The sequence below is a fragment of the Staurois parvus genome, unplaced genomic scaffold (genome assembly GCF_062004578.1).
Source record: "Staurois parvus isolate SC_StPar_1 unplaced genomic scaffold, SC_StPar_1.0 ptg002611l, whole genome shotgun sequence".
Taxonomy (NCBI): domain Eukaryota; kingdom Metazoa; phylum Chordata; class Amphibia; order Anura; family Ranidae; genus Staurois; species Staurois parvus.
In genome coordinates, this window is record NW_028320407.1 from 88022 (window position 1) to 104832 (window position 16811).

At 41.4% G+C, this 16811-nt stretch overlaps 1 protein-coding gene across 1 annotated transcript; it reads left to right on the forward strand.

Moving 5' to 3' along the window:
* Positions 1 to 1302: 1302 nt before the first annotated feature.
* EN1 (engrailed homeobox 1) lies at positions 1303 to 16429 on the forward strand. The gene is made up of 2 exons (XM_089666209.1): positions 1303 to 1792; positions 15779 to 16429. Exons 1-2 carry the CDS (start codon positions 1447 to 1449, stop codon positions 16093 to 16095), a joined length of 663 nt encoding a protein of 220 aa, XP_089522335.1. The 5' UTR covers positions 1303 to 1446; the 3' UTR covers positions 16096 to 16429.
* Positions 16430 to 16811: the final 382 nt, after the last annotated feature.

The window sequence follows — 16811 nt, forward strand, 5'->3', positions numbered from 1 at the left end:
TAGAGGAGTATATATAGAGGAGTATATATAGAGGAGTATATATAGAGGTGTATATATTGTATATATAGAGGAGTATATATTGTATATATAGAGGAGTATATATAGAGGAGTATATATTGTATATATAGAGGAGTATATATAGAGGAGTATATATTGTGTATATAGAGGAGTATATATTGTATATATAGAGGAGTATATATTGTATATATAGAGGAGTATATATTGTGTATATAGAGGAGTATATATTGTATATATAGAGGAGTATATATTGTATATATAGAGGAGTATATATTGTATATATAGAGGAGTATATATTGTATATATAGAGGAGTATATATTGTATATAGAGGAGTATATATAGAGGAGTATATATAGAGGAGTATATATTGTATATATAGAGGAGTATATATTGTATATATAGAGGAGTATATATTGTGTATATAGAGGAGTATATATTGTGTATATAGAGGAGTATATATTGTATATATAGAGGAGTATATATTGTATATATAGAGGAGTATATATTGTATATATAGAGGAGTATATATTGTATATAGAGGAGTATATATAGAGGAGTATATATAGAGGAGTATATATTGTATATATAGAGGAGTATATATTGTATATATAGAGGAGTATATATTGTGTATATAGAGGAGTATATATAGAGGAGTATATATAGAGGAGTATATATTGTATATAGAGGAGTATATATTGTATATATAGAGGAGTATATATTGTATATATAGAGGAGTATATATTGTATATAGAGGAGTATATATTGTATATAGAGGAGTATATAGAGGAGTATATATTGTGTATATAGAGGAGTATATATAGAGGAGTATATATAGAGGAGTATATATTGTATATATAGAGGAGTATATATTGTATATATAGAGGAGTATATATTGTGTATATAGAGGAGTATATATAGAGGAGTATATATAGAGGAGTATATATTGTATATAGAGGAGTATATATTGTATATATAGAGGAGTATATATTGTATATATAGAGGAGTATATATTGTATATAGAGGAGTATATATTGTATATAGAGGAGTATATAGAGGAGTATATATTGTGTATATAGAGGAGTATATATTGTATATATAGAGGAGTATATATAGAGGAGTATATAGGTGTGTATAGTATATACCTGTGCAGTGTGTGGAGTGAGTGGGCTCCGCGGTGGGCGGGGCATGTCCCGGGCTGTGATTGGCGGCTGGGGGCGGATCGGAGGCTCGGGATTGGTCGGTGACACGTGCTCCCCACTCACGTGCTTCCGGTGTGAGGGAAAAGTGCGGCTCGGGGGATCTGCAGGAGGCAGAGCGGAGAGCGGAGCGCGGAGTGCGGAGACATCGTTCACTCATCGGCCGCACATCGCCCGATCTCCGGCCATGTGGGCTGTGTAGGGCGCAGGTGGTCGGGTGTAGAGGGTGTCATGGAGGATCAGACTGAGCAGAGCCCCGGAGCCCCCAGTGACCGCGGGGTCTCCCCTCCCCCCCTACACCCCGGAGCCCCCCCACACCGGACGACCAACTTCTTCATCGACAACATCCTCCGACCCGACTTCGGCTGCAGGAAGGAGACTCCGGGCCGGGAGAACGTCAACCCCCTCCACACCCGGCCGGGTCACCCCGAAACCGACCCCCCCACCGACACCCCCAAAGGAGGGGGGGACTCCAACTCCACCATCATCGTCGGATCCCAATCGCAGAACAAGTCCGATCCGCTGGTGTGGCCCGCCTGGGTCTACTGCACCCGCTACTCCGACCGCCCGTCCTCCGGTGAGTGCCCGACCACATCGGCCGATCCCTGCTGTGGGGGGGGAGGGGGGTGTCATCTCACCGTCTGTGCTGTCACGATGGAAAACCATCTTCACAATCTCCATCGGCGGTACGATCTCCTCCGTTATAGAAAGCGAAAGTAAAATGATTATTGATCGGTATCCGCCTCCGGGAGCCCCCACATCGGGCGATTTATTCATCGGGAGAAGAAAGTGCCAACCATCGATCATAGAATCCCCCCACATTGTACGATCTCATGCCGATAATAGATCTTCTGTCGGACACACACATACGATTCTCACTACGACCAGGGCCGATATTCTGCCACATTACAGATCGGGGCGATACAATCCCGGTCACGGATCGATAATAATCTCCGATAAATACATATTATCGTTTACACACCGATAGAGATCTGTACGATGTGTGTCATCGGAGGGTGATCGATGGAAATCATGGGAGTGTAGTGGAGTATACAGTATATACCGGGGGGGAGGGGGGTATATACCGGGGAGGGGAAGGGGGGTATATACCGGGGAGGGCAAGGGGGGTATATACCGGGGGGGGGGGGAGGGGGTATATATGTTATAGAGAAGAAATAGAAATATCGGGCACAATATACAGACAATCTGATAGGGGATATCAGAGAATACAGTATATATATATATCCGGGGACTACAGTATACAGTATATATATATATCCGGGGACTACAGTATACAGTGTATATATATATCCGGGGACTACAGTATACAGTATATATATATATCCGGGGACTACAGTATACAGTATATATATATATCCGGGGACTACAGTATACAGTATATATATATATATATATCCGGGGACTACAGTATACAGTATATATATATATATATCCGGGGACTACAGTATACAGGGTATATATATATATATCCGGGGACTACAGTATACAGTATATATATATATATATATATATATATATCCGGGGACTACAGTATACAGTGTATATATATATATCCGGGGACTACAGTATACAGTGTATATATATATATATCCGGGGACTACAGTATACAGTGTATATATATATATCCGGGGACTACAGTATACAGTGTATATATATATATATATATATATATCCGGGGACTACAGTATACAGTGTATATATATATATCCGGGGACTACAGTATACAGTATATATATATATATATATATATATATCCGGGGACTACAGTATACAGTGTATATATATATATCCGGGGACTACAGTATACAGTGTATATATATATATATCCGGGGACTACAGTATACAGTGTATATATATATCCGGGGACTACAGTATACAGTGTATATATATATATCCGAGGACTACAGTATACAGTATATATATATATATCCGAGGACTACAGTATACAGTATATATATATATCCGGGGACTACAGTATACAGTATATATATATATCCGGGGACTACAGTATACAGTGTATATATATATATATCCGGGGACTACAGTATACAGTGTATATATATATATCTATCCGGGGACTACAGTATACAGGGTATATATATATATCCGGGGACTACAGTATACAGTATATATATATATATATCCGGGGACTACAGTATACAGTGTATATATATATCCGGGGACTACAGTATACAGTGTATATATATATATATCCGGGGACTACAGTATACAGTGTATATATATATCCGGGGACTACAGTATACAGTGTATATATATATATATCTATCCGGGGACTACAGTATACAGTGTATATATATATATATATATCCGGGGACTACAGTATACAGTATATATATATATATATCCGGGGACTACAGTATACAGTATATATATTTATCCGGGGACTACAGTATACAGTGTATATATATATATCTATCCGGGGACTACAGTATACAGGGTATATATATATATCCGGGGACTACAGTATACAGGGTATATATATATATCCGGGGACTACAGTATACAGTATATATATATATCCGGGGACTACAGTATACAGTATATATATATATATATATCCGGGGAGTACAGTATACAGGGTATATATATATATCCGGGGACTACAGTATACAGTATATATATATATATCCGGGGACTACAGTATACAGTGTATATATATATATACGGGGACTACAGTATACAGTGTATATATATATATATCCGGGGACTACAGTATACAGTGTATATATATCCGGGGACTACAGTATACAGTGTATATATATATATATCCGGGGACTACAGTATACAGTGTATATATATCCGGGGACTACAGTATACAGTGTATATATATATATCCGGGGACTACAGTATACAGGGTATATATATATATCCGGGGACTACAGTATACAGTGTATATATATCCGGGGACTACAGTATACAGTGTATATATATCCGGGGACTACAGTATACAGTGTATATATATATATATCCGGGGACTACAGTATACAGTATATATATATATCCGGGGACTACAGTATACAGGGTATATATATATATCCGGGGAGTACAGTATACAGTGTATATATATATATCCGGGGAGTACAGTATACAGGGTATATATATATATCTACCAGGTGCAGAGTAATATGCAGTATATATGGTGGGTGATAATATATATATATATATATCGGTGCAATATAATATAGAACAAATATCGGTGTGATTGGATGTATATGGGAGTGTATATATACAGTATATATCGGGGTGTGATGTAATATGTATATACAGGGGGGGGGGGGACAGACAGTAAATATTTCTGTAGAATTGCAGATCGAGAGATGAAATCAGAATTGTACGCAGATCGCACAGATATCATCTATATATATATATACAATCCGCTGTGTATATTATATCCCCCAATAATATATCATATACGGATCGTACGATGGACACAATCTATACTGTGCGATCCTCGTCTAGGAAAATTCCACAACCAGCCCGAGAAAACTATAATAAACACCGATATACACCGTCATCATATATACACCGATATATACAGAGAGATAGATACAATTAAAATAAACACCGATATACACCGTCATCATATATACACCGATATATACAGAGAGATAGATACAATTAAAATAAACACCGATATACACCGTCATCATATATACACCGATATATACAGAGAGATAGATACAACTATAATAAACACCGATATATACAGAGAGATAGATACAATTATAATAAACACCGATATATACCGTCATCATATATACACCGATATATACAGAGAGATAGGTACAATTATAATATACACCGATATATACAGAGAGATAGGTACAATTATAATAAACACCGATATATACCGTCATCATATATAATATACACCGAAAGATGCAACTGTAAATCACTCCGATATATATAATAATATGTATACTAATCTATAGATCTATAATAATCACCGATCTGTCCGACAATAATATATACAATTATAATACACCCCGTATATATATATATCCATAATATACTCCGATATATATACTATTCTAATATACACTGAACGATACAATAATAATACAAATAAATCCCCTGTATATATATATATACGGGGTGTATTATAATTGTATATATTATTGTCGGACAGATCGGTGATTATTATAGATCTATAGATTAGTATACATATTATTATATATATCGGAGTGATTTACAGTTGCATCTTTCGGTGTATATTATATATGATGACGGTATATATCGGTGTTTATTATAATTGTACCTATCTCTCTGTATATATCGGTGTATATTATAATTGTACCTATCTCTCTGTATATATCGGTGTATATATGATGACGGTATATATCGGTGTTTATTATAATTGTATCTATCTCTCTGTATATATCGGTGTATATTATGGATATATATATATATACGGGGTGTACTATAATTGTATATATATATATATATCGGAGTATATTGTCATCGTACAGATCGGAGTATATTATGGTTTTGTAGATCTACAATTCTAATAAACACCGATATATATATATAATATATACAGTTATAATTCCCCTGTATATATATATATATATGTATCCAGGATATACACCGATCTGTACGATGACAGGAGACTCCGATATATATAATAATATGTATACTAATCTATACATCTATAATAATCACCGATCTGTCCGACAATAATATATACAATTATAATACACCCCGTATATATATATATCCAGGATATACTCCGATCTGTACGATGTTATACATACAAATCCGATATTGTATTATATTTATACATTCTGTGGATGGAGGGAAGTTCTGCTGTATATACTCTTCTGTATACATCGGGTGTATAATCATCGTACAGATCGGTGTATATATATATCGGGTGTATTATCATCGTACAGATCGGTATATATATATATATCGGGGTGTATAATCATCGTACAGATCGGTATATCGGGTGTATTATTATCGTACAGATCGGTGTATATATATATATATTATTATACAGTATATATATATAGCGCCGAAGGGTGTACAATGGGGAGGGGGGGGGGGGGGGGTACATGAGGGAATACATTGGGGACATATATCGGGGTGACGTATAATTGTATATATTATTGTTGTATATATCGGAGTATATTATAGATTAGTATACAGATTATTATATATAGATCGGTGTTTATTAGAATTGTATATATATATATCCACCATACATACCGATCTGTACGATGAAAATATGTATATAATAATCTGTATACTAATCTATAATATACTCCGATATATATACTATTCTAATATACACTGAACGATACAATAATAATACAAATAAATCCCCTGTATATATATATATATCCATGATGTATAACCATCAGTATACGATGACAAATATACCCCGATATATACATACATGATATACACCGATCTGTACGATGACAATACACCCCGATATATACATACATAATATATACAATTATAGTACACCCCGTATATATATATATCCATGATATACTCCGATATATATATACATACAGGGGATTTATTTGTATTATTATTGTATCGTTCAGTGTATATTAGAATAGTATATATATCGGAGTATATCATGGATATATATATATACGGGGTGTACTATAATTGTATATATCATGTATGTATATATCGGGGTGTATTGTCATCGTACAGATCGGTGTATATTATGTTTATATATATATAATTCTAATAAACACCGATCTGTATATAATAATCTGTATACTAATCTATAATAATTACCGATCTGTACGATGATAATACACCCCGATATATATATACACCGATCTGTACGATGATAATACACCCCGATATATATATACACCGATCTGTACGATGATAATACACCCCGATATATATATACACCGATCTGTACGATGATAATACACCCCGATATATATATACACCGATCTGTACGATGATAATACACCCCGATATATATATACACCGATCTGTACGATGATAATACACCCCGATATATATATACACCGATCTGTACGATGATAATACACCCCGATATATATATACACCGATCTGTACGATGATAATACACCCCGATATATATATACACCGATCTGTACGATGATAATACACCCCGATATATATATACACCTATCTGTACGATGATAATACACCCCGATATATATATACACCGATCTGTACGATGATAATACACCCGATATATATATATACACCGATCTGTACGATGATAATACACCCCGATATATATATACACCGATCTGTACGATGATAATACACCCCGATATATATATACACCTATCTGTACGATGATAATACACCCCGATATATATATACACCGATCTGTACGATGATAATACACCCGATATATATATATACACCGATCTGTACGATGATAATACACCCCGATATATATATACACCGATCTGTACGATGATAATACACCCGATATACCGATCTGTACGATGATTATACACCCGATGTATACAGAAGAGTATATACAGCAGAACTTCCCTCCATCCACAGAATGTATAAATATAATACAATATCGGATTTGTATGTATAACATCGTACAGATCGGAGTATATATATATCGGGTGTATTATCATCGTACAGATCGGTGTGTGTGTGTTGTCACCTCCATCATATCAGGAATAACACTCGGGATATAATAATAATAATAATAATAATACAAAATAGAAAATTCCAATCTTGATCGTACAGATAATTCCATTTCAGGCCGATCATCGGATTTCTCGGATTAGAAAATTTCCCAAAACAGAATGACATCCCACCGACCGATAATAATAATAATAATCGGTATCGGCTCTCCGGGGTGACGATGCACATCGGAGACAGCTGCGATCTGAAGATCCTCCCCACCGATATGTATTCGGAATATTGGCTTTTCCGATCATTGACCGATAATCAGGAATTGTATTTCGTCATCATCGATAATTGAGGTGAAGGGTGAATTTGTGGTGTGTATGTCTGGACATCTATGGATCAATACACCGATCACATCGGCACGGGACATCACCCAGCTACAGATCACCCTCCGCCGATTCTATGGGGATGGATATTGTATGGGGGGGGGGGGGGTGCAGATAATATATGGGGGCAGATAATATATGGGGGGAGCAGATAATATATGGGGGGGGTGCAGATAATATATGGAGGGGGGCAGATAATATATGGAGGGGGGCAGATAGTATATGGGGGGAGCAGATAATATATGGGGGGGGTGCAGATAATATATGGGGGGGAGCAGATAATATATGGGGGGGGTGCAGATAATATATGGGGGGGTGGAGATAATATATGGGGGGGGAGCAGATAATATATGGAGGAGCAGATAATATATGGAGAGGGCAGATAATATATGGGGGGTGCAGATAATATATGGGGGGGAGCAGATAATATATGGGGGGGCAGATAATATATGGGGGCAGATAATATATGGGGGGTGCAGATAATATATGGAGGGGAGCAGATAATATATTGGGGGCAGATAATATATGGAGGGGGCAGATAATATATGGGGGGGAGCAGATAATATATGGGGGGGAGCAGATAATATATGGAGGGGAGCAGATAATATATGGGGGGGAGCAGATAATATATGGGGGGAGCAGATAATATATGGGGGGGAGCAGATAATATATGGAGGGGAGCAGATAATATATGGGGGGGAGCAGATAATATATTGGGGGCAGATAATATATGGAGGGGGCAGATAATATATGGGGGGGAGCAGATAATATATTGGGGGCAGATAATATATGGAGGGGGGCATATAATATGTGGGGGGGAGCAGATAATATATGGGGGGGAGCAGATAATATATGGAGGGGAGCAGATAATATATGGAGGGGAGCAGATAATATATGGGGGGTGCAGATAATATATGGGGGGAGCAGATAATATATGGGGAGGAGCAGATAATATATGGGGGGGGCAGATAATATATGGAGGGGAGCAGATAATATATGGAGGGGAGCAGATAATATATGGAGGGGAGCAGATAATAAATGGGGGGAGCAGATAATATATGGAGGGGAGCAGATAATATATGGGGGGAGCAGATAATATATGGGGGGGAGCAGATAATATATGGAGGGGAGCAGATAATATATGGGGGGAGCAGATAATATATGGAGGGGGCAGATAATATATGGGGGGAGCAGATAATATATGGGGGGTGCAGATAATATATGGGGGGAGCAGATAATATATGGGGGGAGCAGATAATATATGGAGGGGGGCAGATAATATATGGGGGGTACAGATAATATATGGGGGGAGCAGATAATATATGGGGGGGAGCAGATAATATATGGAGGGGGGCAGATAATATATGGAGGGGAGCAGATAATATATGGGGGGTGCAGATAATATATGGGGGGATCAGATAATATATGGGGGGGGAGCAGATAATATATGGAGGGGAGCAGATAATATATTGGGGGCAGATAATATATGGAGGGGGCAGATAATATATGGAGGGGGCAGATAATATATGGAGGGGGCAGATAATATATGGAGGGGGCAGATAATATATGGGGGGGAGCAGATAATATATTGGGGGCAGATAATATATGGAGGGGGGCATATAATATGTGGGGGGGAGCAGATAATATATGGGGGGGAGCAGATAATATATTGGGGGCAGATAATATATTGGGGGCAGATAATATATGGGGGGGAGCAGATAATATATGGAGGGGAGCAGATAATATATGGGGGGAGCAGATAATATATGGGGGGTGCAGATAATATATGGGGGGAGCAGATAATATATGGAGGGGAGCAGATAATATATGGAGGGGGGCAGATAATATATGGGGGGTACAGATAATATATGGGGGGAGCAGATAATATATGGGGGGGAGCAGATAATATATGGAGGGGGGCAGATAATATATGGAGGGGAGCAGATAATATATGGAGGGGAGCAGATAATATATGGGGGGTGCAGATAATATATGGAGGGGGGCAGATAATATATGGAGGGGAGCAGATAATATATGGGGGGCAGATAATATATGGGGGGGTGCAGATAATATATGGGGAGCAGATAATATATGGGGGGTGCAGATAATATATGGGGGGGAGCAGATAATATATGAGGGGAGCAGATAATATATGGGGGGTGCAGATAATATATGGGGTGCAGATAATATATGGGGGGCAGATAATATATGGGGAGCAGATAATATATGGGGGGCAGATAATATTTGGGGGGGTCTCTGATTTCTGATTCTGCGATAATTTTCCATTCTTCACAGAGAAGATGTGAGCCCCCCCCCCCCCCACACACACGCGATGTTCGGTGGATGTTCTTCTCGGTGACACCAATCTCTGTACAATCTTGATTGATTATTATCCGGTGATTGGAAGCGATATTATCGATGGTGGAAGCCGATTATTTCTGTCATCACATGGTATCGTTCTGTGTGATTTGTGATCGGCATGAAATCTGCCATTTCCGATCTCTGCCCCCCCCCCCATATATTCCACTCAATCCAATGGTATGGTCTGCGCTGTCAGCCGCCCGATCTGCACACGATCCGTCCATTGTATGGGGCTGTATACATGATGATTGTTCATGGCGCCGACATACACCGCGGCGGAGTACAGACCCCACCAGGCCTCCTATATATATATATACTGTATACTGCTCTGTGGGATGGATCCTTCTCGTCTGACAATCGTCATTCCTGTGATCTGCCCCCACACAGACCGATCCGGGGGGGTCCACATCCTCTTTATATTTATAGAGGGACGTTTCTTGTCTTGTTGTTGCTGCGATTATCGAACAGATAAAATGCGACTGAATTCTGAACGATAAAAAAATGGATTTCATGGACAGAGAATCGTCTCCACACACATGTATATCGTCCGATGAGGGGGGTACAAGATCCTATACAGAGTACTGGGGGGGGGGCATAATATTACAGATGGAGGAGGAGATATATCCAGAGACAGCTCCGACATAGACCGCGGCGCAGTACAGAGGGAGCGTCTCCTGTGTGTGAGGGGAGTACAACCCCCCCAATCCTCCACTATTACTCTGATGGGGGTGGGGGTCCTGTGTAATATCGCCGACATAGGCCGTCTCCACCTCTCATCACTGGCAGTATGATCAGCAGCAGGGGGAGTGATGATAGGGGGAGGAGTATTACAATGATAGGGGTAGTAGTATTGGGGGGAGGAGTATTACAATGATAGGGGGAGTGATGATAGGGGGAGGAGTATTACAATGATAGGGGTAGTAGTATTGGGGGAGGAGTATTACAATGATAGGGGTAGTAGTATTGGGGGAGGAGTATTACAATGATAGGGGTAGTAGTATTGGGGGAGGAGTATTACAATGATAGGGGTAGTAGTATTGGGGGAGGAGTATTAGTAATGATAGGGGTAGTAGTATTGGGGGAGGAGTATTACAATGATAGGGGTAGTAGTATTGGGGGGAGGAGTATTACAATGATAGGGGTAGTAGTATTGGGGGAGGAGTATTACAATGATAGGGGTAGTAGTATTGGGGGGAGGAGTATTACAATGATAGGGGTAGTAGTATTGGGGGGGGAGTATTGCAATGATAGGGGTAGTAGTATTGGGGGGAGTATTACAATGATAGGGGTAGTAGTATTGGGGGGAGGAGTATTACAATGATAGGGGTAGTAGTATTGGGGGGGGAGTATTACAATGATAGGGGTAGTAGTATTGGGGGGGGGGAGTATTACAATGATAGGGGTAGTAGTATTGGGGGGGGGAGTATTACAATGATAGGGGTAGTAGTATTGGGGGGGGAGTATTACAATGATAGGGGTAGTAGTATTGGGGGGGGAGGAGTATTACAATGATAGGGGTAGTAGTATTGGGGGGGGGGAGTATTACAATGATAGGGGTAGTAGTATTGGGGGGGGGAGTATTACAATGATAGGGGTAGTAGTATTGGGGGGAGGAGTATTAGTAATGATAGGGGTAGTATTATTGGGGGGAGAAGTATTACAATGATAGGGGTAGTAGTATTGGGGGGGGGGAGTATTACAATGATAGGGGTAGTAGTATTGGGGGAGGAGTATTAGTAATGATAGGGGTAGTATTATTGGGGGGAGAAGTATTACAATGATAGGGGTAGTAGTATTGGGGGGGGGAGTATTACAATGATAGGGGTAGTAGTATTGGGGGAGGAGTATTAGTAATGATAGGGGTAGTATTATTGGGGGGAGAAGTATTACAATGATAGGGGTAGTAGTATTGGGGGGGAGTATTACAATGATAGGGGTAGTAGTATTGGGGGAGAAGTATTACAATGATAGGGGTAGTAGTATTGGGGGGAGAAGTATTACAATGATAGGGGTAGTAGTATTGGGGGGGGGGAGTATTACAATGATAGGGGTAGTAGTATTGGGGGAGGAGTATTAGTAATGATAGGGGTAGTAGTATTGGGGGAGGAGTATTACAATGATAGGGGTAGTAGTATTGGGGGAGGAGTATTACAATGATAGGGGTAGTAGTATTGGGGGGAGGAGGAGTATTGTAATGATAGGGGTAGTAGTATTGGAAGGAGGATTATTAGTAATGATAGGAGTAGTAGTAATAGGGGGAGTAGTACTGATAGGAGTAGTAGTATTAGGGGGAGTAGTAATGATAGGAGTAGTAGTATTAGGGGGAGTAGTAATGATAGGAGTAGTAGTATCAGTAGAGGGAGTAGTAATGATAGGAGTAGTAGTATTAGGGGAGTAGTAATGATAGGAGGAGTAGTATTGGGGGGGGGGTAGTAATGATAGGAGTAGTAGTAATAGGGGGAGTAGTAATGGTAGGAGTAGTAGTAATAGGGGGAGTAGTAATGATAGGAGTAGTAGTATTAGGGGAGTAGTAATGATAGGAGTAGTAGTAATAGGGGGAGTAGTAATGATAGGAGTAGTAGTATTAGGGGAGTAGTAATGATAGGAGTAGTAGTATTAGGGGGAGTAGTAATGATAGGAATAGTAGTATTAGGGGGGTAGTAATGATAGGAATAGTAGTATTAGGGGGGTAGTAATGATAGGAGTAGTAGTATTAGGGGAGTAGTAATGATAGGAATTAGTAGTATTAGGGGGGTAGTAATGATAGGAGTAGTAGTATTAGGGGGGTAGTAATGATAGGAGTAGTAGTATTAGGGGGTAGTAATGATAGGAGTAGTAGTATTAGGGGAGTAGTAATGATAGGAGTAGTAGTATTAGGGGGGTAGTAATGATAGGAGTAGTAGTATTAGGGGAGTAGTAATGATAGGAGTAGTAGTATTAGGGGAGTAGTAATGATAGGAGTAGTAGTAATAGGGGGAGTAGTAATGATAGGAGTAGTAGTATTAGGGGGAGTAGTAATGATAGGAGTAGTAGTATTAGGGGAGTAGTAATGATAGGAGTAGTAGTATTAGGGGAGTAGTAATGATAGGAGTAGTAGTATTGGGGGGGGGGGTAGTAATGATAGGAGTAGTAGTATTAGGGGGGTAGGAATGATAGGAGTAGTAGTATTGGGGGGGTAGTAATGATAGGAGTAGTAGTATTAGGGGGGTAGTAATGATAGGAGTAGTAGTATTAGGGGGGTAGTAATGATAGGAGTAGTAGTATTAGGGGGGTAGTAATGATAGGAGTAGTAGTATTAGGGGGGTAGTAATGATAGGAGTAGTAGTATTAGGGGGGTAGTAATGATAGGAGTAGTAGTATTAGGGGAGTAGTAATGATAGGAGTAGTAGTATTAGGGGGAGTAGTAATGATAGGAGTAGTAGTATTAGGGGGGTAGTAATGATAGGAGTAGTAGTATTAGGGGAGTAGTAATGATAGGAGTAGTAGTATTAGGGGGAGTAGTAATGATAGGAGTAGTAGTATTAGGGGGGGTAGTAATGATAGGAATAGTAGTATTAGGGGGGTAGTAATGATAGGAGTAGTAGTATTAGGGGAGTAGTAATGATAGGAGTAGTAGTATTAGGGGGAGTAGTAATGATAGGAGTAGTAGTATTAGGGGGGGTAGTAATGATAGGAATAGTAGTATTAGGGGGGTAGTAATGATAGGAGGAGTAGTATTAGGGGAGTAGTAATGATAGGAGTAGTAGTATTAGGGGGGTAGTAATGATAGGAGTAGTAGTATTAGGGGAGTAGTAATGATAGTAGTAGTATTAGGGGAGTAGTAATGATAGGAGTAGTAGTATTAGGGGGGTAGTAATGATAGGAGTAGTAGTATGAGGAGTAGAGGGAGTAGTACTGATAGTCTTCATATTTGTCTGATATTCGGTTTCATTTTCATCGTTTGTATCCCGGAGATATGATCGGTATATATGGAGGGGGCTCACCTGAATTACAGCGGGGGGGGGGGGGGATATCCAATCAGAATCCATCACTGTGACCCCGGAATGTGATTGGTCACTGCCCCCCCACCTCTGCACCATTCCTGAATATATATATATCATCACCTCCATCCTAAACATCGGAGCCGATAATAATATAATATATACTGCAACCCTCTGTACTGCACTGCGGTCTATGTCAGAGCTACATAATGTATAATATGGTGTGTGACTGTGGGGGAGGGGACTAGAGTGTCAGCTCCTCTGGTACAGAGACTGATGGGACTATGGGGGAGGGGACATAGAGTGTCAGCTCCTCTGGTGCAGAGACTGATGGGACTGCGGGGGAGGGGACATTAGAGCGTAAGCTCCTCTGTACAGAGACTGATGTGACTGTGGGGGGAGGGGACTAGAGTGTCAGCTCCTCTGGTACAGAGACTGATGGGACTATGGGGGAGGGGACATAGAGTGTCAGCTCCTCTGGTGCAGAGACTGATGGGACTGCGGGGGAGGGGACATTAGAGCGTAAGCTCCTCTGTACAGAGACTGATGTGACTGCGGGGGAGGGGACATTAGAGCGTAAGCTCCTCTGTACACAGACTGATGTGACTGCGGGGGAGGGGACATTAGAGCGTAAGCTCCTCTGGTGCAGAGACTGATGGGACTGCGGGGGAGGGGACATTAGAGCGTAAGCTCCTCTGTACAGAGACTGATGGGACTGGGGGGGAGGGGACATTAGAGCGTAAGCTCCTCTGTACAGAGACTGATGGGACTGCGGGGGAGGGGACATTAGAGCGTAAGCTCCTCTGTACAGAGACTGATGGGACTGCGGGGGAGGGGACATTAGAGCGTAAGCTCCTCTGTACAGAGACTGATGGGACTGCGGGGGAGGGGACATTAGAGCGTAAGCTCCTCTGTACAGAGACCGATGGGACTGCGGGGGAGGGGACATTAGAGCGTAAGCTCCTCTGTACACAGACTGATGGGACTGCGGGGGAGGGGACATTAGAGTGTAAGCTCCTCTGTACACAGACCGATGTGACTGGCTCAGTGATCTCTGTACAGCGCTGCGGTATAGGTCAGAGCTATCCTAATAACTGACAATAATGTGTCCATTCACTCTATAGAAGGTGGTAGGGGGGGTTGGGGTCAGTTTGCAGTCTCTAACACCTCCATGCCCCCTGTGTCCCCTCTTAGGGCCCCGGACCCGGAAACTGAAGAAGAAGAAGAATGAGAAGGAGGATAAGCGGCCCCGCACGGCCTTCACCGCGGAGCAGCTTGCGCGCCTGAAGAACGAGTTCCAGGCCAATCGCTACATCACAGAGCAGAGGAGGCAGACCTTGGCCCAAGAGCTGAACCTCAACGAGTCTCAGATCAAGATCTGGTTCCAGAACAAGAGGGCCAAGATAAAGAAGGCTTCCGGCCTGAAGAACGGACTGGCCCTCCACCTGATGGCCCAGGGACTGTACAACCACTCCACCACCACGGTGCAGGACAAGGAGGAGAGCGACTGACCCCCCCACCCCCCACCCCTATAAATATATCTATATGTACGTCACAGAGCCCCCTGTATAGATTTCTATCAGGTAAGGACCCCGGGACCATTCTCCCCTCCTCCACCCTCTGTGATTTCGGGGTGACCCCCCACCCCAACCCTTGACTGTGGACTCCCCACCCGAGTCTCCCCCTGGAGGGAGGCAGCAGAACTGTCCTTTCAAGCCAAAGATTTTATTATGTTGAGGAGGAGTCTGTTCCTGGGGGGAGTTCCGAGCCGGACTGGAGAGCCCCTCCCCCCAGGAGCGCATAACTTATTTTCTATGAATAAACCGATTATTATTCCACCGGAAATGGAGCGCATCGTCTGGACATCTTATTCCTGGGCTGGGGGAGGGGAGGGAGGTTTATGTACACCCCCCAGGGAGCGATTCTGCCCTCCCACTGCACCCCACAATCGCACCCCCATCCGAATCTGGCCGACATCTGACATTTCCACCCAACATCCCCCCTATAGGTCCCCTATCAACTCCCCTGAAACCCACATACTACTCCCCCCCCACTCCCCTCCACCCCCCCCCACAAACATCATACACTCCCCCTTCCTCCCTCACCATACCCCCCACCACACAACTCCCCCATACACACCATCACCGTGACCACACAATTCCCCCCCCATAGGTCCCCCCATCAACTCCCCTGAAACCCACATACTACTCCACCCCCCCCCCACAAA

What these genes read in the sequence shown, in the direction of transcription:
- EN1 (XM_089666209.1), top strand. Translation starts at nt 1,447, where the DNA reads ATGGAGGATCAGACTGAGCAGAGCCCCGGAGCCCCCAGTGACCGCGGG. An exon ending in CTCCGACCGCCCGTCCTCCG is followed by an intron (nt 1,793 to 15,778) that starts GTGAGTGCCCGA and finishes GTCCCCTCTTAG; the next exon opens with GGCCCCGGACCCGGAAACTG.